The sequence below is a fragment of the Gouania willdenowi genome, chromosome 4 (genome assembly GCF_900634775.1).
Source record: "Gouania willdenowi chromosome 4, fGouWil2.1, whole genome shotgun sequence".
NCBI lineage: Eukaryota > Metazoa > Chordata > Actinopteri > Blenniiformes > Gobiesocidae > Gouania > Gouania willdenowi.
Genome location: NC_041047.1, coordinates 3,161,170 through 3,189,022, shown reverse-complemented (window position 1 = coordinate 3,189,022; position 27,853 = coordinate 3,161,170). Strand labels below are relative to the sequence as shown.

General features: G+C 40.2%; 1 protein-coding gene across 2 annotated transcripts; it reads right to left on the bottom strand.

The window, feature by feature from the left end:
- Window positions 1-254: 254 nt before the first annotated feature.
- Window positions 255-26,828, bottom strand: LOC114461404 (desmoplakin-like). Of its 2 annotated transcripts, none has more exons than XM_028443424.1 (21): window positions 26,714-26,828; window positions 24,502-24,627; window positions 23,334-23,393; window positions 23,067-23,234; window positions 21,862-21,966; window positions 21,118-21,213; window positions 20,260-20,385; window positions 20,035-20,187; window positions 18,451-18,605; window positions 18,243-18,369; window positions 17,143-17,329; window positions 15,826-16,352; window positions 14,009-14,187; window positions 13,029-13,167; window positions 12,745-12,938; window positions 12,506-12,668; window positions 12,216-12,299; window positions 12,028-12,135; window positions 11,277-11,375; window positions 8,446-10,272; window positions 255-6,285 (listed from the first exon to the last, which is right to left on the bottom strand). In XM_028443424.1, exons 2-21 carry the CDS (start codon window positions 24,613-24,615, stop codon window positions 724-726), a joined length of 10,173 nt encoding a protein of 3,390 aa, XP_028299225.1. In that variant the 5' UTR covers window positions 24,616-24,627; window positions 26,714-26,828; the 3' UTR covers window positions 255-723. The 2 variants fall into 2 exon arrangements, with proteins under 2 accessions (XP_028299225.1, XP_028299226.1); XM_028443425.1 differs by lacking the exon at window positions 26,714-26,828 and adding an exon at window positions 25,961-26,029 and having other exon boundaries at window positions 9,775-10,272.
- Window positions 26,829-27,853: the final 1,025 nt, after the last annotated feature.

The following is a 27,853-nucleotide window of genomic DNA, read 5'->3' as shown; positions in this document are numbered from 1 at the left end:
TACATTTTGTCTTTAAAAATGACATTTACAACAAATAACACAAATTTTTTAGAGGGCTTTATCTCATTTTTAAGAATTTATATACATAGATTAATCTTTTAATTCACTTTTCATTAAAAAATCAAGGTATTTACCTTCATCTCTCAATAGTTATAATATATTGGCTAATTGCTTTGAAACAGTAGCTGTATTGAGGAATAAACCAAAGACATATTTAGAAGTGTGCATTCTCCACACAAAAAAAGGATAGGGCATCAAATCCACTGAGTACAAACTCAGGTTTTATTGTCAAAGTGAAAATATTGGTTATAAATCTGGATCCACCAAACACCAACTACCAAAGAACACAATTAATGAAGCAGTAAATTACAGAAGTAGTAGAAGTAACCCCACTTTCCATCTCACCCCCAAACCAAACAAACAATATAGCACATTATCTATGAAAAATGGTTAAAACACCACAGCTGAGCTACCATAGTGATGCTTAAGGAGCTAACCAGGTTACAGATTAATGACTTTGTGGTAATTTAGATTTCAGAAACATTTCTCATACTTAAAACTCTCCGAATTATCTGCATTAAACTTCAGGTATTTTTACAATAAAATGAACATTTTTGCACAGCATTTCAAAGCACAGCATTACCAAAGCATCACATCTATAAAAATAAAAAACAAACTTTGGATTTTTCTTTTTGCCAAAGAATGTATGTCATCTATTTGTCATTATTTGGTGAAGGTGGAGGTGGTGATGGTACTGTAGCGAGTGCTTGTGGTTTGGACAGGAGCACCCATATCCAAGCTGCCTCTTCGGGAGCCTCGCCGAGAGCCGCTCCTGGAGCCGGTTTGGGATCCCGGAGCTGAGCCCACATTGTACGGACTGCTGATCCCTCTGGAAGAAACTGAGGAGGCATGGAGCATTCGGACTCCGGTGTCTTCCTCGGCCAGGCAGTTATCCATAGCCTCTTTGTAGGAAATCTTCAGTTTGCTCTTGGGACACGTCAGATTCTTTGTGTGGTTTTTGACATCGTGGAGCTTCTGAGCTGCTTTTACATCCAGCCAGCCCAACTTCAATGCCTCCTCAATACTCCTTCTGCAGTTGTTTTCCGGGTCATAAAGCCCTCCCGTTACGGTCTGAAACTCCAGGAATCTCTGTCCGGCCTCGTAAGGCAGCCACATCTCCTTCATGGCTAGAGCCGCAGACATCTTCTTTTTGGTTTTCACATCCTCGTAGCCAAAATAGGCTTTCTGTGCAGGCTTGAGCTTGGTGGCCATGTCATCATCTATTATCCCCATGCGGCAGGCTTCCTGGATACCAATCCGACGGCCATTTGAGGGATCAATAATGCCTCCGGTGCAGGCTTGGGCCTCAAGGAGTCTTTGACCTGTGATAACATCAACAAGATCCCGGTTCATAGCCTCAGTGATGGTAATCTTCTCCAGCGTGTCGGAGTCAAAGATGGCCCCAACAGGTTCCTGTTCAGGTATAGTTTCCATTGGGGATGTCAGACTGAGTGATATGCTTGACAAATGCTTGACGGAGTCTGGGGAATCTTGACCAGCACCGCTGCTATTGAAGGAGGAGCGCTCCTGGATGGTGGTGGTTTTAGTGATGGTTTTGTTAAATGAAGGAGACAAGGACCTTGATGACAGTGATGACACTGATGATGACATGAAGGATGGATCTATAGTTCCTGATGTTTTTGACGATGATGATCTTGATGTTGACGTTACTGTGGTTGATCCTGTGGCAGAAGAAGGTCTTGATGATAATGAAGTTGATGACACAGCTGATGAGCTGGATGTACGCTTGGTCTTATTGGTGATGATATCTGCAAACTGGGTGAGGCTCAGTTGGTGAGAGCGATACGCCTCCAGAGTTGATTCGTCAATTATGCCCGTTTGAAGCAGCTCAGAAATGTTGTATTGTCTCCCACTTGATTTGTCAATGATCTGAAAATGCACTGTCCCATCAGGGTCCGTGATGGTGATTTCCTCCCACTCACACTCCTGCTCGGACAACTCTAGGAAGGTCTCATGGTCAATGTAGCCTTTATTGTAAGCCTCACGTATTGTCATTTCTTTATTGGTGTCTGGGTCCACAATTATGACTCTTCTCCTTCGTGTGGTGTTCTGTCTTATGGACTCAAGGTTTTTCTGGTTCATGAGAGTGAGAAGAATGAGACCAGTTTTTTTATCTGTCATACAGCATTTCTTAAGATCTGAGTAAGTGAGTTTTTCTTCTGTGTTAGGGTCAAAGAAACTTTTATTTGCCTTTGGATTAGTCAGGAGTTCATTCATTTGCTTGTCAAAGTAGCCTTTTCTGTAAGCCACGTTTGCATCAATCCGATGGCTGTGTTCAGGATCAATGATGCCACCACTGGCAAACTGAGCCCCCAGAAGTTTGATGCCTTGGCCCTTTTCTACAAGACCTTTTTCAATGGCTTGAAAGAGGGAGAGGGGCTTGTTTGAGCCCGGCACTTTGTAACCAGTCACTGCTCGCTCAGCTGCCAGCAGACTGTCCACACACTCTGGTCCAATGAGTCGTCTTTTAAAGGCATCGTCAACAGTCAAATAAAGGTTGTTGATGGGATCAACTATGAAACCTGAGGCAGCCTGAGCCTCGAGCAGTTCTAGAGCCGTCCCTGATTGGAGCAGCCCATCTTTCATGGCTTGATAGATGGGTAACACCTTTTCGCTCGTCTCATCATAAACTCCTGCAATGCAGGTAGAACCTCTCAGGTAGGAGCGAAGACGATCTTCAATATCTCTGCTCGTCAATGTACCTTGATTCAGTTGATCTATATCTGACTTTTTTAACAGGTTTGCTTCCATTAGATTAATGACTGAAACTTTATCTCTGAGACCCTGCACTGTCACTGGCTTTCTTGGTTCAGGTAACAGCAAGAGACCTGTGCTTGGATTCGGTTTGCATTTTTTCTTCAAAGAGATGTATGTTGTTGACTGTTGTGTTTCTGGATCTGTGTAGCAATCAGGATGTTGATTTAAGGCGTGATAGAGGTCCTCATTAATGAGACCTCGACTTTTAGCAATGTCTTTAGGTAGGAATACACTTAGCTCTGGGTCCAAAATACCTCCTGCAGCCTCCTGAGCCTGCAGCAGACGCAGAGCCGCGTTCTTATCAATTAAACCTTTCTGAAAAGCCTGGCCAGCGGACAGGAGTTTGGGAGTGTTTGAGTCTCTGTAACCTATTGCTGCAGCCTCTGCTGCAAACAGCATTGATTGGTCCTCTTTATTCACCACGCCTTTAGCACATGCTTCTTTAACGTTCAACTTCTGATTAGTTCTAGGGTCAATAATGGAGCCTGTGGCCGCCTGGGCAATGAGTAGCTGATCAGCACTTTCTGAGGGCATTAAATTTTGGTTTTTTGCTTCTGTGAATGACATTTTCATTGAAGGCCCGGCTGCCAAACCAGCAATTGATCCAGTTCCTTTTAAAAATACCCTTTTATCCACTGACACATCTTGCACAGATTTCTCCCCTTTTATTAGTTGTGATAACAATGTTTTGTCAATCACTCCACAGTCAAATAACTGTTGTGCTGTTATTGACTTACGTACACCATCAAAAATAATTTTAGATGCATCCATCCTCTCAGTGACTGGTAAAATTTTGAGCTCTGTGTATGGTTCCGTCTTGCATCTTTTCTTCAATGCACCATAGCTGACAACACGCTCGACTTCTGGGTCAAGGTAACAAGGAGGACCCCGGCTTAGCACTTGATGGAGGTTTGTATCTAAAAGATTGCGCTTCAAGGCAATGTCCTTAGGAAGGAAAACGCTGAGGTTGGGGTCTAGAATTCCCCCTACCGATTCTTGAGCCTGAAGTAGACGTAGCGCTGTTTTATCATCAACTATTCCCCTTTTCATGGCCTCAAACACTGATAGCAGTTTGTTTGATTTCGGATCCCTAAATCCTACAGCTGCCGACTCAGCTGTTAATAACCTGTTTTTAACTTTAATGTCAACCACTCCTTTGTCACATGCTTCTTCTACTGTCAGTTTCTGATCAGTTTGTGGGTCAATGATATAGCCTGTAGCAGCCTGGGCTTCCAAAAGATAATCTGCACTGTCGCTGGGCAAAAGCATCTGTTTCTTGGCTTCCGATAGAGACATTTTCCCTGAAGGTCCAACTGTCACGCCAGCAATCGATCCTGTTCCTTTTAAAGGTATCTTCTTTAGCTCGGACACTTCTTCCACAGTTTTCTCTCCTTTCACAAGTTGAGTAAATGTAAGATTGTCCAGAATTCCACAGTCAAGAAGTTGCTTTGCTGTTACTGGTTTACGAACGCCATCAAAGATCAGTTTGGAGGGGTCTATTCTTTCGGAGATTGGCAGCAGAAGCAGACCAGTGTTGGACTCTGTCATGCACCGTTTCTTTAACATTCCATAGCTGATGTTGCATTCTGTTTCTGGGTCAAGATAGCATTGAGGGTCTTGGTTTAAAGTACAATGAAGTTTTTCATCAATGAGTTGGCGTTTAATAGCCGTGTCCTTGGGAAGAAACACGCTAAGGTTGGGATCTAAAATACCTCCCACTGACTCTTGGGCCTGCAGCAAACGCAGTCCAGTAACCTTGTCAATTATTCCTTTATTCATTGCCTCAAAAACTGAGATTGGCTTGGTAACATTAGGATCGTTGTAGCCAATGGCTGCGCCCTCAGCTGCCAATAATTTGTCTCGGTCTTTGATATCCACAACCTCTTTGATACATGCCTCCTCAACGGTCAGCTTTTGGTTAGTTTGGGGGTCAATGATGTGACCAGTGGCTGCCTGGGCTTCAAGCAGAAAATTTGCAACACCTTCTGGTAACAGCATTTGTTTCTTGGCTTCAGACAAAGACATTTTCCCTTGACTTCCAGCTATAACACCAGCAATGGGGCCTGTTCCCTTCAAAGTAGTCTTTTTCTTCTCAGACACCTCCGGGACCGATTTCTTTCCCTTTTCTAGATCTCTAAACATTGGCCTCTCCAGAACATTACATTCAAGTAGCTGCTTGGCAGTGACTGGTTTCCGAACACCATCAAAGACCAGTTTGGAGGGGTCTATTCTCTCACTCACAGGAAGGAGCAGGATGCCTGTGTGGGGCTCCACCTTACATTTCTTTTTAATTGAATCATATGTGACACCTTCCATAGTTTCTGGGTCCAGGTAGATTTTGGGTTTCTGATTCAGCGCACGACACAAGCCATCATCAATTATTTGACGTTCTATGGCTGTCTCTTTGGGAAGCAACACACTGAGTGCAGGATCAAGAATGCCTCCAACGGACTCCTGGGCTTGTAACAAACGTAGTGCTTGGTTCTTGTCAACCACTCCCTGCTTCATGGCCTGGAACACTGAAAGCGGGTCGCTTCGGCCTTGCCCAGTGTATCCTACAGCAGCAGCTTCTGCTGCGAGCAGCCGTTTCCTGTCTTTAGAATCAACTACGGATTGATCACATGCCTCATCAACTGTGAACTTCTGATTTGTTCTGGCATCAATTATGTAGCCAGTAGCAGCTTGAGCATCAAGCAGCAAGTCAGCACATTCTGGTGGAAGTAGATTCTCGTTCTTGGCTTCTGAGAGGGTGAGTTTGTAAAACGGTGCAGAGAGCGGCTCCGAGCTATCTGAGTTTTCAATCACTACCCCTGCTATCGGACCAGTTCCTTTCAGGTAGACCCTCTTATCAGCAGACAGTTCAGGTACTGTCCTCTGTCCCTTCACAAGCAGATCAAATGCTTGCTTGTCCAAAACTCCGCAGTCAAGTAACTGGTTTGCTGTGACTGACTTACGGACACCATCAAATATCAGAGTGGAAGCATCCATGGTGGGTGCCTCTCTGGATTGTTTCAGCTGACTCTCCATGGTTTGCTTTACAATGGCAACCTCTTGCATCTCTTGCTGGATGGATAACAACTTACTTTTATAGGACTCCTCAAGAGTCCTGAGCTCCCTCATCAACCGCTCTATCTCACTTTTCAAAGACTGCTTGTCTCTCTCCAGACCTTCTTTGTCGGCATCACATTGCTTGATAACAACCTGTTTACTCTCACACTGATCTTTCCAATAGTTTACATCCATTTTCATCCTCTCATTTTCCTGTTGTAGACGTTCCTTATCCCGGAGGTCAGATTCAGATGACATCCTGATGCGCATCAGTTCCTCTTCCAGCTGCTTAGTCTGACCTTGGTCCTTTTCTGAGGTCTGAAACTTGATCATGAGAGTCTCTTTCTCACTCACAATGCTCTCATACTGTGACTGAAGGCTTTGCATCGTAGCTTTCATCTGCACAAAAACAAGGGAACAGAAAGAGTAATGGTTAATTGGGTAATTGAGTCACTTTCGTATTTATTCTATGTTTGTTCCAAACAGGCAAGCTATTGAAGAAAGACACAAAATGCACACAAACTTGCTTTCCTCATTAGGAAGGGGCAATCATTTAAATAACTGCTTGATTAAAAGGGAAATATAAATACTATTTTTTTTAATGAGTACATTAACATTTTAAAACCTGGGCGAAGAGAACACAAAAATAATTCATAGAAATATTAAAATGTAAAATAATCCATAAAAAATTACAAATAGAAATGCAATATTAATGCATTTTTAATGGACTGTATGAATAAAAAAATATTAATAATAAACAAATAAAAATGTGCCAGGTTTTATGGGGTTCATTGCCAAAGTGTGGTATGCCTGTGTGCATTTTGTCAATTCAAGACAGTAATGCTACTTCACTATAGAAAAAAATGTCTTTCAAGACTGAGGAGTCCATTTGTAGTGTTGGTTTTACAAGGACTAGCATCCCCAGTCCTGCAGACAAACATGGGGACACTACATCACAACAACTTCTACAGCAAAGCAAACAGTGTACAAGATGCAAATTGGCAATGCCGCACCAATATGTCAAACTGCCAAATGTACCTCATTTTTATTTTAGTGTCTTGGCTTTATATTGGTGTGTCTGAGCAAGTTTGCAAAATGTGTATTAACAAAGTACAAAAAACAGTCTTCAAACCAGGCAACCAGCGGGTGGGACATCTAACGGGAACTGGTCCTTCATTTGAACAGAAACGGAAGGTCCATAAAATGTCCACATGAACAGGGTCCAGAAACCAGAGGGAATCTGTTCACATGCAAGTAAATTCAAACACACACTCAGGCATGTGTTGAAACCAGAGATATCAAACAGGAGGCGTCGAGACAGAATCATTTCTCAGATGTCACATGACTTGTGCTCACACCATTATGATGGACGTCACTTTGCTTTGAACAGCATCTTTAAATGTTCTTAGTGACACATCAGCTCCCTAATGTTTGTCAAGTGATAAGACTTAGTTTTTAAAGACCAACAAAAACTGCCCTGAGGCTGCTTTCAGACCCGAGGGTTGAAAACTATGTAAACTTGGTTATTGTTAATGAATCTCTCTGCAAATAACCAAAGTCAGAAGGTGTTCAAAGGTTCCACACACCAGTTCAGTTAATTGGCTGTCACTTCCAATTCAAACCGTTAGTCAAAGCATATGTGAAAAATAGTGTGTTGCTTGGTTATGGCTAGCATATCTGGAAATCGTGAAAGAAATGCTTATCTTGAACATTTGGAGGTGAGTTTTAATTATTTAGGGAATCTGATTTTCTGGAATTGAGGGTAATGAAAAGAAAACGTGGAATTCACGTTCTGAAATGTAAACACCAATGTAAACCGAATGTTGGCAGTGAATGAGTAAAGGGTGATTTGATTTTTGAAACGAAAAATCAGAGTCCCTGCATTATTACACACTTTATTGAATGACTGTTCTTTCTTTGAGATATGATGAAGTTTGATATGGAATAAGGTGCAGGAACCAGAACGGACCCCTTGAGGCAAATTGTGAAGTAATTTAGTCCGGTTGGAAAGTGCAATGACAACCCTTTTTTTTGTTTCGGGGACCCCTGAGCCTTTTCGTCAAACAATGAATATTCCTAATCTGTCCCTCCTGATTGTTACTTGTTGAAGCAACTGAAAGAGGAACAGCAACTTCTAAAATGAACTGACAAGGAAAGTCCTCTTATTAAAGATACATGTTTGTATCTGCTGGTTATTAATACTGCTTTGTCTGATCAAATTTTGATAATATAACGGTTTTGGTGTGGTGGAGTTTGTATCAAAGATACAGGGAAACATCTGTCAAAGACTTTCCAAAACAACAACTATCAAATAACAAAAACTTCTGATCTGATCAAAGGCTCGGGGGTGACACGAGACAACCAAGGTTGGGGAGCACTGATTCTAAATTATTGATCTCACAGTAAACTGTCGTCTAACATAATGGTGCAAACAAAAGTGACATCAGTGAGAAACGTCTCTGTTTCAGGACAGGGTGGAGCTACAGACAGGTTGCTACTTGAATGGTCCAGTAAGAATTGAGAAAGAAGGGTCCGACTACGAGCCACTAATCCATGTACCTCACTGGCCTCCTTTTGTATTTTCTCAGTCTCCACCATCAACTTCTCCCTCTCAGAGGAGAGCTCTGACACTAGGTTGCGGTAGTCAGCATTGTGTCGCTCGCTGGTCTTTAGCTGCAGCTCCAAGGCAGTGATCTGTGAGGAGAGCTCGTCATCGCTTTCTCTTTTGGTTCTGAGGAGTTCTTCCTTATCGTGCCGAGCTGACCTGAGTTCCTCCTCTAGCCGGAGCTTGTCTTTGGTCAGCGTCTCAGTCATTTCCTTCAGCCTTTGGACCTCAGCAGAGCTCAGGTTCAGAGCTTTGGTCTTCTCCTCTAAAGCTCTGCTCAGTTCTTGGTTCCTCGAGTTTAGATCTTTGACATGAACATGCTCTTGCAGGAGTTGTTGCTGTAGGGCCTTCAGCTCAGAGCTCAGCCGCATCACCGTGTCTTCAGAAGATCTGTTCTGTTTCAAGCTTTGCTCGAGCTCCTTCTGAAGCCTAAGACGTTCCTCTTCACCTCTTTTCTCTGACGAGCACACTTGTTCCTGACTTTCTCTCAGCGTTGTGATGGTACGGGAGTACTCAGTCACAGCCAGAGTCATCTTCTCTAGATCTGCTTCTAGCTGCCGTCTCCTGCTGGCTTCTTCTTGGTTATCATTCCTCAAATCATTAACCTGACCTTCTAACCTGTCTCTGACTAGCTGAACATCTCTGATTCTCGACTGTAATGTGCTGATGTTTTGCTCCATCCTGCTTCTTTCCCTCTTCTCTCTCTCCAGCTCCAAACGTGTTGTCTCCAGCTCTTCTTCGTACTCCTTCAGCTGCGTCGCAGCTTTGGATAGTTTGGTTATCTTCAGCTGGAGCTCGGACACAGTCTGTTCCAGCACAGCTTGGCCTTCCTCTGTTGTCTTCCTCCAGCGGATCTCCTCCTCTAGTTTGTGTTTGACATAATTCAGCTGGTCTTTCTTCTCCTCCAGGGCCTTCAGGACCTCCTCCAGCTCCTCCCTGAACTGGCTGCTGTCCTGATTCCTTTGCAGCATCAGCGACTCCACCTGACTCTCCAGCTCTCTCCGTCTGTGCCCTTCCTCAAGAATCACAGAGCGCTGACTCTGAGCTTCCTCCTCCGCCCTCTTCCTAAACTCCTCAGCCTTACTTAAGGATGCCCTGAGCTTCAGGAGATCCTCCTCCAGACCCCTCCTCTCCACCTCCATCCTGTCATAGCGCAGCTTTAGCTGGACGTTTTCTTCGTCCCTCTGCGCCGCCAACTGCTGGGTATTTGTGTGGCTGACGTTTATCTGGGTGTCGTAGCTGAGTTTTAAGTTATTCATCTCCACAGAGCACTGACTCCTTACCTTTGCGATCTCCTTCTGAAGCTCCTTGACCTTTGCCGCTTCATCTGCTAACTGCCTCCGCAGCAGCTCGATCTCGTGGTCCTTGCTGCCCATTTCCTTCTCCACATCTCTGTTGGACCAGCTGATCTTCTCCAGCTCACTTTGCTTCTTTCTCAGCATCAGCTCATAGTCGTCCTTCTGCTGACTGTAGCGCTCCTCGGCTTGATTCTTCTTCCTCTTCTCTTCCTCCAGCAAGTATTTGAGCTTTTCCAGCTCTTCTTTAAGTCCTGCTATCTGGCCCTGCATGTCGTCCAGGTCCCTCTTGGCGGCTCCGTACTGCAGCGCAGAGCTTTGCTTCACCTCCTGCATGGACAGGAGCTGGGTTTGGGACTGGGACAGCTCGAGCTTGTAGCGAGCAAGGGCGTCTTCCATGGATTTATTCTTGTCGCTGTGGTCTTGCATGCCGTCCTTCAGCCGGCGAAGCTCCTCCTCCAACAGTTCAATCCGCGTGTTACGGATCTGGAAGGAGGACAAGGCAAGCATAGTTAAAAACTGTCGTATTTCAGACTTCCCTTTAAGATAATCCGTATGCACACGCGCTTGCACACACGCCATCTTTTTTTTGTTTTATGTAATGTATATATTAACTGCACACTGTATAGCTAATCTGCTTTCGTCCTGTACTTTCTCTGTTTTTTGTTGTTGTTTTTCTTTGGTTTTGTGTTTCTAGTTGTATTGTTTGTCTTGGAATACAAAAAAAACTATTATTTTTATTCAAATGTTAACAGCATATAAAGTTCCTGTACTGGTGCAAATTCAGTCAATAACAATTATTCAACATTTAGTTTAATATACTTTATAATAATAAAAAAGTGATTCTCAACAAACATCACCTTCAAAGAGTTGTTACTGTTAAAATATGTATCTTGAATAACAAGAAATAAAAATATAAAGCAGTGATGATACAGAATAGCACAGCAGAGCAATAGAAAATAAGAGTAATCACACAATTAAAACAGTTAAGACTCTTTTGAATAAATTCCTAAAAAAATGTTTTTTAAAAACAATAAACTAAAGAAAAAGTGCAGTTTTTATCGCTAATTTCCAAATAAATTAATCACAAACTGAAAGTAAAACAGAAAAAAACTACTTTATGTTAAATCAACCATGCTTATAATTCATTTTTAAATATGAACTTCTGCTGTCAGAGGTGTGAAGAGAGAAGTCAGAAAAAAAGCAAAAGGTTTCAAGCTTTTATAGCTGTCTGCCTACAACCAACAGGAAATATGTCTGTGACCCAATTTAGGCCCCTGACCTACAAATTAAGACCCTGGTAGGTAAAAAGAAGCTATTCTCTGTAAGGTTTGAAAACTCCAAGTTATTTTTGCTGAAATTAAATCAAAACACGCTGTTATTAGCCATCTTTCCTTCACCCTGTTGTGTATATACTTACAACCCACTGAAACATGTCCATGACCCACTTTTGGGTCCCTGGCCACGCGTTAAGAATAGGAGAACAATACCTTCAGCTCTTCCATGTTCTTGAGCAACGCTCCGAGGAACTTGTAGTAGTCTGCAGACTGGGTCAGTAACGCCATGTAACGAGTCTGCATTTGTATCGCCTGAAACAAGACAACAACTAATGTCAGTGAGATGTTTGGAAACCTCAGGATTAAATAATGACAAAAAATTCCCCCAAAAAATAAATAAATTGTACAACCTGAAAAAACTTGTTTTATATCAAATCATGAATTTTTGTTTGTTTGTTTAATAGAAAGCCAAATGTAGGATTTCAATACATTTTCATGTATTTTAGAAGTCAGGCCTTTTATATTTATTATTCTATTTATGTGCATAATTACTTATTGATGTTTAGTTACATGGACGATCAAACAATAATAATAATAATAATAATAGTAATCTTTTGTCTAATAATGTTTTAAATACAGAAATCTGTAGTCCACCTATAAAGCAGAGATTTACATTAAACGTAAAGCAATTTCTCAATAGGGAAGGCTACAAAGATTCAACTCCACCTGTAGTTTCACGTAGTGTCTTGAAATAGAGCTCTGCGTTTATTTTGTGAAACATAGAACTGAAAAAGGCAGAGTTTGCCGAGTTGTCGAGCTAGCCAAGTTTCTTAGGATTATAGAGAGGTATAGAATGTGTGATTTAATTCATTCTTTCCAACATTTAGACCCGTGAGAGTCACGGAGGGAGGAGCTGCCCCCGCGGGCGGGTCCGGTGGAGTTGTAGAGGCTCTAGTTTTTCTACCTCCTGATTCAGATCCATGGCTGGTGACCTCAGCATTGTCCTCTTGATGGGGATGTTGAGTAATGTTTCTAACCCAGACGTGTACGAGTTCAGGTCGGACTCATAGTCCTGTGAAAAGCAAAAAACATACTCTATCGTTATAAAAAATTAAGCATTTTAGTAAGATAAAATGTAGATTTAAAACTCACTCTAATTGTGTGGACACATGCGTCGTTGTCCTTCAGGACGCGGTCTAGCGTCTCTCTCCTGGTCTTGATCTCTGAATTCAGGGCCTGCAGAAATCCACAGTTTAATAATAGATATATCACATGAGCCATAAATGCCAGCATAGACACTACTTTTTACTTTTGATACCTAAATTATAGAGAATAACAGCTACAGCTAAAAACAGCTTAAATTTTTAAAAGGTTTTAGGCCACATTTGTAAAAACAGTGGAGGATCCATTTAATGCAGTGAGAAGCAGCAGAATGTGAGGACCTTCTGGTTGTTCATGTGCTCTTTCAGGACTTGGACGTTGTCGATCTGCGTCCCCAGCAGGATGTCTTGTTTCTTGCGTGTAGCATCGATCCAGCAGCTGAGGTCGGAGCTGGTTTTCTGGTAGTGTTGCAGCTGAGGCAGATACAACTGCAGATCCTGGAGTCTGAAAACGTCCACAATGGTTGATTCATTCATAAATGTGACTTCCAGTGAAATGCGTCTCCATGAATCAGACGTACCTGGTGTCGATCTGTCCCTGGATGCGTTTCCACCGGTCCAACAGCAAGCGAACGTCCTCCTTGTACTTGGACAGCATTAGGTCACAGCGATGGAAAGGCCCGCCCACCTGGCGGTCCCAGCGGCAGGCATTGGTCAACTCGGTCTCCATCGAAGCCAGAACGTCCTTCCTTTGATCCAAATCTGCTTTGATGTTCTACAACAAACAGGAACCAGCGTTTGTCATTCCACAAACGCACATGTTTGCAGTGTTTCTAAGGCAATTAGTTCAGAGAAGGTTTGGAACCTTAAGAGTTGACACGTATTCTTCGACCTCCTGCGGGGAAAGAGACGTGGTTTCCTTCTCCGTAAGTCTGGCCTCATGCACTTTGATAATGTCCTCAGCTCGAGACATGCTGTCCAGCATTTCCCTCAAAGCACGAAGTCTGGTGTGGACACAGAGTTTAGTTCCCCTTCCTCTGTTTGCGTTCAGTGTTTGTCGAGTTTTAATCTCTGACAAAAGTTTATCAGTCAATGACATGAACCATAAACCATGATAGTGAACGTAAAATGCAGCACAACAAAAGGTCAAGTGTTCTGGAATAAATCAAAATGGACATAAGAAAAAGAAAAAAAAAAAAAAAAAAAAAAACTAAGAAAAAACGATTTCATGACAGAACAAAAGATGGAAAAAAAACAAAAAAAACAAAATTTTAAAAAAATATAGAAAATGGAAACTAAAAAAAAGAGAAAACAGATAAAAACAACTTTGAGAGAAAAAAAAAGAAAGAAAAACAAAAACAAAAAAAGAGAAAAAAGGAAAAAAAATGAGAAAAAGAAAAAACAAACCCAAAATAATATGGACAAAAACGGGAAATGACAGGAAATAAACAAGAAAGAAATTGAAAAAAATGAAGGAGGAAATAAAAACAAGCAAAAAAAAAAAAATACTAAAAGAATGAAAAAAAAAAAAACAAAAACCTAAGGAAGAAAGAAAAAAGTGAGTGTGTACCGCTGTACATCTTATTTATTGTCACCTTATCTTATGTCATTGCAACCTATCTTATATCATCCAATCTCATGTCATCTCCTTAAAAAAGGGGGGAAAGAAAAAACCTAGAAAAAGGGAAATGACAAGAAATAAACAAGAAAAAGAAGCCAACAAATGAGGAAAAAGAAGAAAAAGGAGGAAATAAAAATAAAAAAACTACAAAAATAAAACCCCAATAAACCAAAATCAAATTAAAAAGTAAACAAGAAAGTGTGTGTGTGTGTGTGTGTGCGTACCGCTGTACATGAGCCGCTGAGAGGTTCTCAGTGTCTCCGAGCCGTTGGTCGATAACTCCCAGCTCAGAACGAAGGAACTGAAGTTTATCAGTGTCGTTCATTCCCTGGAGTTCCTTCATCACTCGCTCCTTCAGACGCAGAAACTCATCACGTAGAGAGTTCACGTCACATTGAACCGTCTGCACACAACAAGCATCACATTAACTCCTCCCATCCTGTTTCCACTGCTGCTGTAATCACTCAATTCTTCTATTGTGGGACCAAAAAAAATGTATCTCATCTCTTTTTATTTCATTTGATTTAATCTCATTTCATTTTATCGTGTTCAATTTCATTGCATCTTATTTTTCAAGTATAAGTGGAATTGATCAGTGCAGGATTTTAACCAAGCTTTAAACTCTGAAGTTCAGTATTCTTCTTCTTCCGTCTAGCTCTAACTACTCCCGCATTCTGCAACCGAAACCAACAAGTTTGGTCTCAAACTGTTCGAATATTTTCTGGACACTCTGCTATGTATTGGCTTTGTTCTAAAGCTTCAACGTTTTAAACTATTTATCTTTTAAATTTACATTTTCCCATTTATTTTCCCATCCACAGTGTAGAACCTTGTTTTTAACTGATGATGTCATCAACAGTGATGATGTCATTACAGCGATAACAATAGTGAGGCTGCTCGGCATCATAAGTGTGAAATACTTGAAAAAGTTGAAAAATTAGTAGTTGGATGCTAGATTAATGCTAACACTAGGCTAATGCTAATGTTAGGCTAATACTAACATCAGGCTAATACTAATCGTACATTTATTTGTTCTATGTTGCTTCAATCTTTTAAATTTGGCTTGGGTCAAATTTCGACAAATAAAAACAAGAAATAAAAGAATAAATAAATAACACAATTCCCAATTTAGTGAAAGTGTACTCTCATCCAATGCTAACGGCTATGCTAACGGCATGACAAGATCGTTGATTCCAACTGTGCATCTCCTCCTAAGTGTTGCAGAGCTAAAGATATCTCGGAATGTGTAACGCTTCACTTCCGGGTCACGTACTTTGGCAAATCGGTAATGGAGAAAACGAATAACGGTGTTCGTTTTCCGTTTTTTGTTTTCTGTACCGAAGGAAAAAAGCCTGATTATGAAAGACAAGGTGTTTTCCATTTTTTCATTTTGGTTTTGGAAACAAATATCAAATAATGATAATGATAAACGAATGATAAACGGATTTGTCTGGTCTTAACTAAGTAGCGGTGCGTGATGTATCGTCACAGCTTCAGGTAGACTGTGACGAGCAGAGTTACGTGAGTGAGCAGCGTCGACAGCGCTGAGCTCTCGGTAACAGCGACATCTTCCTACCAGTGAGAATGTTTTTGATGATATATCTCCCGCTAACCACGTCCGACAAATACATTTGTGGTGTGACTAATGGCGGTGACTAATTCTGTTATCAATCTTTGTCGACTAATCGTTGCACCCTTAATGTCATCCTTTTTTATCTCATTTTGTCCAATCTCATTCTCCTCTTATTTATCATCATCTAAACTTGTCTTGTCATCTTATCTGATCTCATGTTATCTTCCTTCATCTCATCTTATCATATTTCTTGTCACCTCATGTTATCGTGTCATCTGTTATCATTTGACCATATCTCATTTCATTTCATGGGTGTACGTTGAATATGAGGCGTTTCTGTTTCAGCCAGTCTGTCTGAATGAGAATGAACGTTGCTCTAGTCTTTGCTACCGGTGTGTTCTACGGATGATGTTTAGACTTGATGGAGATGAAGGTGGACTTAGGGCTCATATGGTTCATATTTGGTACCTCCAGCTGAGTGATCCTGAGGCCACAGTCCTTCACTCCGTCCTCTCCGATGCAGATGTGGACGTGCTGACTCAGCATGTTCTCTGCAGCCTCCAGCCTCAGTCTGAGCGCGTGCAGCTCAGTCAGGCTGTGAGAGGAGGAAGATGAAGAAGAGGAGGAGGAGGAGGAGGCATGGACCTTCTTCTTGGTGGGCTCTGCTTTGATCACTTTCACTACTTCCTTCTTTATCACTTGCTCTTTCTTGGCCTCGGCCTTTCTCTCCGCCTGCTTTCTCAGCTCCGCCTGCTTTCTCAGCTCCGCCTGCTTTCTCAGTTCCGCCTGCTTTCTCAGCTCCGCCTTCCGTCTCTCCTCCTCCAGACGCCACTTTTCCTCCTCCATCCTTTGCCTCTCCTCCTCCAGAAGTCTTTGTTCCTCCTCTTCCTCCTCTTCCTCCTCCTGCTGCTGCAGGATGAACAGCTGCTGCTGCTGCTGCTGCCTTTGTTGTTGTACGGCCATTTGTTGCACTTCCATTTGATCCTGTTGTGCGACTGTAGACAGAATGAGGATGAGTTTTTATCAAAGCACTGCAGATAAAGCTGGGTTAACATCTTCAAAATACTGTTTTATTCACACTGACATCAAACAACAATGAGGAAACACTCCTGAAACCATGTCTCTCAAAACATCTATGCATCATTTCTGAGCAGAAAACTGCATTTTAGGGGCTCAAATATGTTTTTAATAATAATATAATATTAGGATATAGGAATACATATATTATTATAGTTCAGATCATTAAAAATTATATTTTTCCGGGGTTTTTTGACCGAATAACATAAAAAAATGAAATAAATAATATAATATACTGTAAAACAATTGCTAATTGTGTGTGTGTGCTATAGACAGATACTGACCGTACGTGTGTGTGTGTGTGTGTGTGTGTGTGTGTGTGTGTGTGTGTGTGTGTGTGTGTGTGTTACAGACAGATACTGACCATACGTGTGTGTGTGTGTGTGTACTACAGACAGACACTGACCGTACGTGTGTGCGTGTGTGTGTGCAACAGACAGACACTGACCGTATGTGTGTGTGTGCTACAGACAGACACTGACCGTATGTGTGTGTGCTACAGACAGACACTGACCGTATGTGTGTGTGCTACAGACAGACACTGACCGTATGTGTGTGCTACAGACAGACACTGACCGTATGTGTGTGTGCTACAGACAGACACTGACCGTATGTGTGTGTGTGCTACAGACAGACACTGACCGTATGTGTGTGTGCTACAGACAGACACTGACCGTATGTGTGTGTGTGCTACAGACAGACACTGACCGTATGTTGGGAGCCTAACCAGCAGCTGGTCGTAGTGAGTCTGTGCGTTGTGGAACTGCTGCTCCATGTTCTTCTTGTCGTCGTCCACAAACATCTGTGATCCGTGACTGTTGAGGATGAAGTCCTCGTAGTTAGTCTCCATGCTCTTAAAGATCTGTCTGTATTCCTCAGGACGCATCTTGGACAGCTGTGGACACACGGCGCTGTTACAGTGATTTCACTCCTCTGATCAAAGGTGGCTGAACGAGCTCGAGAGATTTTTATTCACAATGGTTAAGATTAAAAATAATCAAGTAAAAATAAAATGACTTCGTTATAGATAGATTTTATTGTTGTTATCACTGATAGACTTTAAAGTTTAGTATTTATTTTAGTACCTAATTTAGCAACTCAGTATTTATTGTAGTCAGTATTTAATTTTCTAATTTAATATTTTTATTTTTCCAAATTAGATTTTTTTGGCTATTTAATTTAGTTTGTTTCTTTATCGATTAATTTTGTCCTTAATATTCTATTTCAATTTACGCTATTTCTTTTTCCATTATATTATTATTATTATTGTATTTCCGAATATAGTGTTTAACTTTTTAATACAGTATTTTACAATTTAATGGAGTATATCACTGCATTTCTTCTTTAATATTTTATTTTTATTCATATTTTATTTACTATTTCCTTTTTTAATTTGATTTGTTTGTATTCTATTTTCTGTTGTAGTATTTATTTATTTTTTTTATTAATATTTAATTTTCTAATTAAAATTTGGGCCACCGAAATTTTGCCCAAAAGCGCATTTTCGGTTTTCGGTTTTCGGTTTCGGCCAATAACGTTCATTTTGGTGCATTCCTAAACTTAACAGTGGCTCAGACATAAAAATGCGGCCGATCGTCACACTGCAATGATCTTATCAAATCAACATGTTATATTGTTTTTTTGCCTTTCAAATTAAAAGCGTGCTTTATCATTTTCAAGGCTTTCAATGACATTTAGGTGCAGGAGATATGCTCGTAACTGCAGGCGGAGGACATGACCCCACATCTTTGACGTTGCAGTAAAATTCTTTAACGTCTGGATTTGTTGATGAGTGGATGGTTCCATACCACAGAAATGGTGAGAGAGTTGATGTAGTTGATGTCTCTGGTGCAGTACTGCCAGGCGATCAGACTCTTCACGTTGATCAGAAGCTGATTCCAGATGGACAGGATGGCCTCGTAGTACTGCTCGTTCCTACACACACACACACACACACAAATTAACCTTTAACTCTGTCAGTATAAGGAAAGCACTGACGGGTGGGGGGGTTCGTACTTGTTTGCGAGGCTGATGCTGAGGGGGTTAGGGGGAGGGACGATCAGGCACACAGAGGGCACCATCATGTCCAGTCCACCAGGGCCGGTCACCAACCACTTACTGCGCTGGCTGTTGTCCTTCAGGATGGCCTCGTTGTTCTTACAGATCACCTTCTGCACAGACACACACACAACACACACACAGCATGAGACCGTGGGGGGGGGGGGGGGGGTTATTTCATCAAAGTGTTCTTCATAGAGCCAAGACTACGGTTTAAACATGTTTTATCCAGGCTGGCTTTTCCCATTTCATCAAACTCTTCACAGCTTGACTTTCACCATTTCAGCCAAATCAGCTTGAAGCTGATATCTGGAGTTTCTGAGAAATCTATATGTTTCTGTATGATTCTTTTGAAATATGAAAAAAATACCTAAAGGCTGGGATACACTGTGCGATTTTTTCAATCGTTGTTCTCAGCTCCACCTCAAACTGTGCGACTCAGGTGCAGAGCCCGAATGTTCTCTCACTCTGACACGATCTGACTCCTCACACTGTACATTCATACACGACACGTCGGGGTCTCGTTTCCAGAAATGCAACGTACAAATTAGAAGAAGAAGAAGAAGAACTCTGAAGCGTTGCCATTAAAACAGACGAAGAAGAAGATCCCCGAAGTGGAGAGACACTCGCAAATCTCAGAAAAAAGAGCTTTAAAAAAGAAAAGATGGCAATGTGATGAAAAGTGGGCAGTACAGTCCGTCAATTTTACAGCAATCCTACAATGTTCGCTCATGCGCAGTGTGAGAGTTTAAGGTAGGCAGGTCTGTAGCACTGCTTCAACTGTGAGATACCTTCACGAGGAGATACTGTATTTCAAACATGTTTGATTTCCTTACAACCATACGATTGTGAACGGTAGCTGGTAGTGAGGTGTTCATTGCTTCTCGTGACCCCATGTATACCACACGATGCACGACACACGATCTAGCTGAGACTCACACAATCCCACAAATTAGACGCACGAGTCGAAAATCGGCTCAAAATGGGCCAAAAATTGCACAGTGTATGTCTGCCTTAACTAGTCTTTTACTATGGTCTACTGCTGGTGGTCATTCATATACATTAATGTAAATAGGTCCCTCCTTTGTCCTGTAGACCCCTTTACAAATGGAAACAATCGCAGAGTGCGCCCAGCCAATAGGCTTTAACTTTCTGGAGCAAAGACTGTCAATCAAAGAGAATGCGCGTGCAGCGTAAACTGCACGGAAACGAGGCCGCGCAACTCAAACAGGTATCACTGAGCAGTAGAGCGTCATGAAGGAGCGCTCCAAAACTCCAAAATTACCCATTCCACAACTGCCAACATATAAAGGTTATCCTAAAAAAGAAAAAGCTTGTGGATAAACGTCTTCGTGACCGCAACATAATTTATCTCGGAGCTGCTTTTCAAAGGGGGAGGGACTTTCTGCTTTTAAAAGGATTACCAACGGTGTTTTCTCTTTGAACCAGGTTTAACTGAGCCGGACTATGAGGTTAACCCTGAGCTGGGTTTGATGAAAACCCAGCTGGTCCTGGGTCAGGTATTAGGTGATGACCACTGACCTGGTCCTGCTTGAAGTCACACAGAGCCTTGACGATGACTCCGCTGCTGCTCTTGTCCTCAGGGTTTCTGGGTTTCAGCCTCACGATGCTCCTGGACTTACTGACCAGGTGCTGCACCTGCCTCTTGTGCTCCGTGATCTTCTCCTTCTCCCTCTGCACGACACAAACACTGTCAGCACCTCAGCATGTCTGGGTTTATAGGACAACCTGACCATGTCCTCACACCTCCAGGCTCTTTAGCATCTCCAGCAGGTTGTCCAAGGACGTGTTCTTATCACAGGCAAACTTCTTACGAACAGACTCGTGCTCCTTCTGCAGAGCCATATACGTCTCGTTGGCCATCTTGAAGAACTGACGAAGAAAGAAGAAAGAAAAATAAATGCATCGACGGCAAAAATACACAAATAAAAGAAAAATACAAATAACAACAATAATAATACACAAAACGACAACAAACAAAATAAATTACAGAAAAATAAATGAAACGACAGCAAAAACACACAAAAACAAAAACAACAAAAACACACAAAACGACAAAAATATAATAAAAACAGAAAAATACATAAAACGATAACAAACATATGTCAAATAACAAAAAATAAATAAAACTACAGCAAAAGTACAGGAATAAGAGAAAGAAGAGAAAAAATACACAAAATGACAACAAACATATAATATGACAGAAAAATAAAATGAAACTACAGCAAAAATGCACAAATAAGAGAAAAAATACAAAATAACTACAAACAAAAATACACAAACTGATAAAAAACATATACACAAAAGGAGAAGAAAAACACACAAAACTGTGTAGTGAGTGAATATACACATACACACACAAGAAAGAAAGAAAGAAAGAAAGAAAGAAAGAAAGAAAGAAAGAAAGAAAGAACCCAACAATGTTGGTGACGTATTTAATTAAATATAGTGTGTGGGTAATGTACTGTAGCTGGGTTTTGATCCAGCAGGGACTGAGGATGGAAATTAGCTTTGGCAACAATCCTACATATTCACAGGTACATGTTTTCTTAGCATTTTCTTGTTAAAAAATAAAAATAAAAACTACAACTAAAACACACTAACCTGGCTGTACGCTCCGTTCTCCTTCAGGTGGGTGTCGATGCACTTAGTGATCTGAAGAAGCCAACTCCACTGAGTCTGTAGTGTGTCTTGATAGGCCTGACACACACAATTAAAAATTATAATTTAAATTCAAATTTAAAATTCTAAATGTAAATTCTAAATTTAAAATTCCAATTTAATATGTAATTTAAATTAACAATTCAAATTTCATTAAATAGAAATTTGAATTAGATTCAATTTAAAAATAAATGTAATTAAAAGAAAATATTTTCTGGTGTAAAATATCTTCAAAAACTACACATTTAAAAAGTGGAACAAGGATCAAATAAATAAAATATACCGTATATGATCAGTTGCTAATATATTAAATAAAAAATATAGTGTTATAAAAAAAATGTCAATGCCAATATAATAATCATATTAAAATAAAAAAATTAAAATATTTTAACTTTTCATTACGAGCTAATTTTTCTTTTAAATCATTTGCAAAAAAATAATTTCATAAAATTGAATTTAACCTTAAAGACAGGTTATTTGCCTTTATAGTGATGATGTGTTAATGCAAAAATGACCCAGAATTTTTGGTTTCATCTTAAATTTCATAAAAACAGTAAGTCTAATGATAGATTGTGAAAAACTAATTAAAAAGGTTATTGAAACTCTATCGTCTTAATTCATTTTTGTTATTGGAGCTCCATGTTTAGAGCTAGAGGGAGTGCGAGGCGTGCACGGAGGCGTGGGTACCTCTATCTTGTCTGCAGCAGGGTGTCCGTTCTTCAGCAGGTTGTCCACTCTGGTCTTCAGCTTGTTCAGCTGTTTCTCTTTGTCCTCCAGAGCACTCATCAGTTTCTGTGGAAAGGATTCACTGTTAAATCGGCCCCACTGCCTGTAAACATCCCATTGTTGTTTTCTATTGGAGTGAAACATTCAGCCTGATTTTTAGATCATTTAGCAGCTTTTTCAGACAAAATTACAACTTGTGCTGCTTTTAGTTGCTCTAAATAATCAGGAAAAGTTAAAGATTTCAATGTAAACATCTTTTGATTACTGTATGAGAATAAAAACCGTTGTGACCCAAAAAATAATCTGTGATATCAAAGGGGGCGACAGTTCCAACTCTATGGTTTGGTCGTAGACAATGAAGCAGAGAATAAGAGCTCTCCTAAGGGACCTTAACTCTCCCTTAAACAGTGCAAGGACAGTGAAGGACTCCAACACAATAGGACTTCTATCCTCAGGGTTTGATTTATTCGCTAACTTCAGCCACCAGAGCGTGTCAGCGTACTGTTTAAGGGAGAGTTAAGATGTCTAAGGAGAGCTCTTCTTCTCTGCTTCATTGTCTACTACCAAACTGCAAAGTTGGAACAGTCGCCCCCTGCAGTCATAGATAATTTTTCGGGTAATGTTTACGGGCCATGTGACATCATCAGTCACGTTATTTCAAGATGGAGGAACACAGGCTCTAAAACTGTAAAGTAGTCCTATTTTTAAAAGTTAATAAAACAAACAAATGAAGCAAAATAATGTGTTTTGTTAGACATAGATCTACTAATAAGAACATTTCAAAAATTTTAGGTAACATTTGTAAAAACAGTGGCGGATCTGTTTGAGTGATTTTAAGTATTTTCATTGCTGTTTTGTGTGTTACGAGTCATGTTGTTGTAGTTTTGGGGATCATTTCTGTGTATTTTTGTAGTCGTCTTGTGTGTTTTTCACAGGATTTTCTGTCTTATTTTGACCTTTTGTAGGTTTCCCAACTCATCTTGTGTATTTTTGATGTTTTGTATGGTTTTTGTGTATTTTGTTAGTTGTCTTCTGTGTGTTTCGAGTAATTTTATGTGTTTCTCTCATCCTACTGTTTTGTTAGACATAGATCCACTAATAGGGACATTTCAAATGTACATGTAAAAACAGTGGAGGATCTCTATCACATGGTGAGCGTCACTGACCGAGTAGGCCTCCTGCTTCCTGGGGATGTACTGCTCTACGTTCTTGTCTCCCCAGTCAAACACCAGCTCCTCCTCCTCTCTGTCGTTCACCCACATGATTTCCCTGGAGATTTCCTCGATGATCTGCAGCAGCTCCCTCAGCTGCTGGGCTCGGCCGTGAGACATTTGCTACACACACACACAGTGGAGCATTTTGAATAAAAACCAGCTCGGAGCAGTGAAAGGATGAGTGATGATGGAGGGACGGGTGGGGGGGGGTAGTTTCACCTGCAGAGTGTCCCATTCCTGGTCCAGGGCGTACAGGTTCCCTTTGTCTCCCTTTTTACTCTGAAAACACACAAGCGTCAAATGTCAAATTTCCTGCCATCACACATTTAAATCATATTTTCCCAGCAAAACAAGTGAATGTGTAGCAACAGTCATACAAATCGTCCACTCAATCCTCCTTGCGCTACGTAATCTCGCCTGATTTCAGTGCGAGGATCCCATTTATATTTGTGGATTTTCTTTCAGTGGTTACACATCTGACACGGATGTCGTTACTGTAGGGCTGTGGATTTTTTTGTGATCATGGTAAAAAGATGCAAATCAAAGAGTTCACTTCCTGAAATTGAAACGAAACTTTTGTAATGTCATTTTCAAATAATTTAAACCAAAACAGGCAGAGACGACATTGCGATGTGCATGTTACGCGTTTAAGGACGGGCGTGTCAAATCTCGTGCAACGTAATCTCACGTGATTTCTGATGTGCAGAAAATCAGAAGTGAAAAGTTAATAGCAGTAGTTTAACTCAATCAACCCTATTAAGCATGTTTGGGAAAACTTCAGAAAGTTTTATGGCCAGGAATGACATCTGATGAAGGAAAGCTAAGGAACAAAAACAACATTTTTAGTGGGTGTGTCCTATTGTCTTAAATAGAATTAGTTACTAATAAACATGTCTTGTTCTGTCTTACATTCAACAAGATGTCAACAAAAATACACAAAATGACACCAGAAATGTTGAAAATATCAACAAATAAACACAAAATAATTCCAAAAGTTTAAAAATATTAACAGAACTACAGAAAACAACAAAAATACCAAAAAAAAAAATCCTCAAAAACAGACAAAATGTCAACAAAAACAATAAATGAAAATGAAAAAATACAAACAACAAAAAACAGAGTAAATCATTGGTGCAATAAATGACCTGCAGTTATTTATTATTTAACATCTGGAGGGTCGAGTGACAAACAATTGATTTTATTCGTTAACGTTTCCTCGATCTACTGACAAGTTAAAAAAAGAAAACTAAAGTTTGGAGATATTTTCCTGCTGTGTAAAGCAGGCGTGGGTGCTAAAGTGCGGTCCTGGAGGGTGCCTGTCCTGCACGCTCCCTCACAGCTGATCATAAAGAGTCTCGTTATTAGGCATTCTGAGCGTTGGACCCACCAGCTCCTCCCTGGCCCGGTCCAACTCTGAGCTCCTCTGGATGGAATTCTGGAACTTCTGATGGCTGACGAGCTGCTGCTCGATGGCGGCGGGGTCGTCGCCCCACGACGCCATCTCAATCAGGCGCTGAAACACAGACGGAAAAAAGCCTGAATTATTAGAAAGACATTTAATAAATGAAAAATAAGGAAGTAAAAAGAAACATTTTAATATTATAAAGAAAAAGAAATATTACAAACAACTGTTTCTAATGTAAAAAAATAAATAAATAAAATTTAAAAATAAAATAAATGTAAAAAACATTTTAAATTTATTTTTTCTTTATAATAAAAATCAAAAAATACAAATAAAAAAACTTTTCTGGTGTAAAATAATAACCTAAAAAAAAAACAAACATTTAAAAAGTGAAAAAAAAAACGATCACTTATTATTATTTTTGTATTACAAACAGATTTTTCTTTTGAAATACTAGAAAAAAGTTCATGTTCTAAAAAAAAAAAAAAACTAAAACAATTTAAAAAAGTGAAAATATTTATCATATTCAAATCAAAACAAAACATTTTGTGGCGTTAAATAATATACTCATAAAACTAAATATTTAACAGTGGGGTAAAATAATCCCCACTTATTATTATTATTATTATGTATATATATAACAGAATATCACTGATATTCTGTTATTGCAGGTATTTTTTTAATTTTTTTATTATAATTAAATTCATATTAAATATAATTGATTTTAAATTTGATTTTGATGTAATAAAACAAACTTTATGGGGATTTATGAAATATATGTACATATTAAAGACATTTTAAAATAAACTAGATAAATAATGAAGACGTAATGCTGATTTTTTTAATTACATGCAGATTGTCCTTAAAAAGCATTAGAATTTGAATTATTTATTTTATGTTTTATATTCATTCCATCATTAAATAATCCTATATGGAATCTTTTAAAACTACAGGGACTTTTCTTTGACGTGTTTTTTTTCCCGATCAGTCGGTGTTTCTCATGAAAGCCGTGTTTAACACATTGTTCTTTGTCGGAGATGAAAGAAGCTTTGAGGGCGCGACTCTTTCTGCATTTTTATCATTTTTAATCAGTCAGTGAAACCTGAGATCTCTGAGAAACGCTGGGAAGTTCAGATCAAAAATAATGAGCAACTTTTTCAGCTCTTTTTTGATTTTGGATCCTTTATATTTTCATTTCACGAACTGTTTGTGTTACAACTGACTTTATTTATGAAGTGATACATCTTATTTCTTTGAAAACATTGTTTTATTGTACAATTTAAATCATTTCATTACATTTTTAACTGTTTTTTTTACATATTTAATCATTAATAACTTTTAACTTCTTATATTTGTGTTTGTGTGTGTGTGTGTGTGTGTGTGTGTGTGTGTGTGTGTGTGTGTGTGTGTGTGTGTGTGTGCGTGTGTGTGTGTGTGTGTGTACCTTCTGCTGTGCCATCCAAGCCATGGCGTCGTGGAAGTTCCTCCCAGGGTCCTCCCACCCCCCTCCGCCTCCTCCTCCGCCTCCGCCTCCTCCTCCTCCTCCGCCTCCTCCTCCTCCAGAGCTTCCTCTGGTGCTCCTCCTCCTCCCTAGGCTGCTGCTAATGGCCATGTGGACGCCCTTCAGCTGGTCTTTGTACATCTCCAAACTGTCCCCACAACACAAGGCCCCACACGTCACACACACATTACCAGTGTTCTCCTCAATGCTGTTCAGCATAGAGGCCCTAAGCTGTGAGTTTGATCTCCTACGCTGTGATTTTGATCTCCTACGCTGTGATTTTGATCTCCTACGCTGTGATTTTGATCTCCTACGCTGTGATTTTGATCTCCTATGCTGTGATTTTGATGATTTTCAGTACTGACGTAATAATTGTTGCACGCTTGGACACAAAAAGGGACTTCCAGGCGTGCATGAGTTGTTTAAACTCTCTTCAAACGTTTAACTCTCTCTGGGCATGTCCATAACGTTCCCAATATTACCTTATTTAAATTAGAAAAGCGCGTTATGTAATCAGTCTTTTGAATAAAACGTTATTTCTTGTCTCTACAGGGTGTGTGAGTATTTATGTATTAGTGAAGTAACTCTCTAACTACATTCATTATCACCTTCTTCACCAATTCAACAAATCACTTTGGAACAACGGAGGTGGGTGATGGATGGATGTCATGGATGGATGGTGTTGGATGCTGGTACCTCCGTACGACGCTGTCGTTGGGCTGACCCATCTGTCTCATGTCCATGGCACAGCCTTTCAACTTATCTATGGAATCTTTAGCCATTCCCAGGAAATACTCAGCATCACCTGCAGAACTGCCCTGGAGTAGAACAGGGAGAGACACGTCATCCAACCATACATCCAACCATTAATATATATATATATATAGGGAGACATATACATGCCATCCAACCATACATCCAACCATATACATATAGGGAGACAGATACAAGTCATCCAACCATATACATATAGGGAGACAGATACAAGTCATCCAACCATACATCCAACCATATAGGGACACGCAGACACGTCATCCAACCATACATCCAACCATACACATATAGGGAGACAGATACAAGTCATCCAACCATACATCCAACCATATAGGGACACGCAGACACGTCATCCAACCATACATCCAACCATATATATATATAGGGAGACGCAGACACGTCATCCAACCATACATCCAACCATATATATATAGGGAGACAGATACAAGTCATCCAACCATACATTCAACCATATAGGGACACGCAGACACGTCATCCAACCATACATATCGGGAGACAGATACATGTCATCCAACCATACTTATAGGGACACACAACCACATCATCCAACCATATACAGTATATAGGGAGACAGATACAGGTCATCCAACCATACAGCCAACCATCCATATAAGGAGACACAGGCACATCATCCAACCATATATATGGGGAGACGGATACACGTCATCGAACCATACATCCAACCATATATCTAGGGACACACAGCCACATCATCCAACCATACACCCAGGAGACACAGCCACATCATCCAACCATATATGTATATATCCATCTATCCATCTCTATTCATTCATCCATCATCTCACCAACCACCCATCCATCTATTCAACCATCCATCCATGCACCCATCTATGCATACATCTATTCATCCATCCATCCATCCATCCTAATTATACTAATGTATTCTAAGGAAACAATAATAATTCTGAGGAAGTCTAAATGTTGAATGAGATCAAAGACATTCATACGGTATTTAAACAACCCTAGATATTTATACTTGTTACCTTTACAAATCCATTCATGTATAATAAATCCTGATAC

Bases quoted from the DNA above. Each gene is read 5' to 3' on its own strand.
- LOC114461404 (XM_028443424.1), bottom strand. From the start codon at position 24,615: ATGGCGTCGTGGGGCGACGACCCCGCCGCCATCGAGCAGCAGCTCGTC. The intron at 23,235-23,333 runs GTGAAACTACCC...GTGTGTGTGTAG, and splicing joins AGGAATGGGACACTCTGCAG to CAAATGTCTCACGGCCGAGC. The intron at 16,353-17,142 runs GTCAGTGTCTGT...TTCTGTCTACAG, and splicing joins GGTTAGGCTCCCAACATACG to TCGCACAACAGGATCAAATG.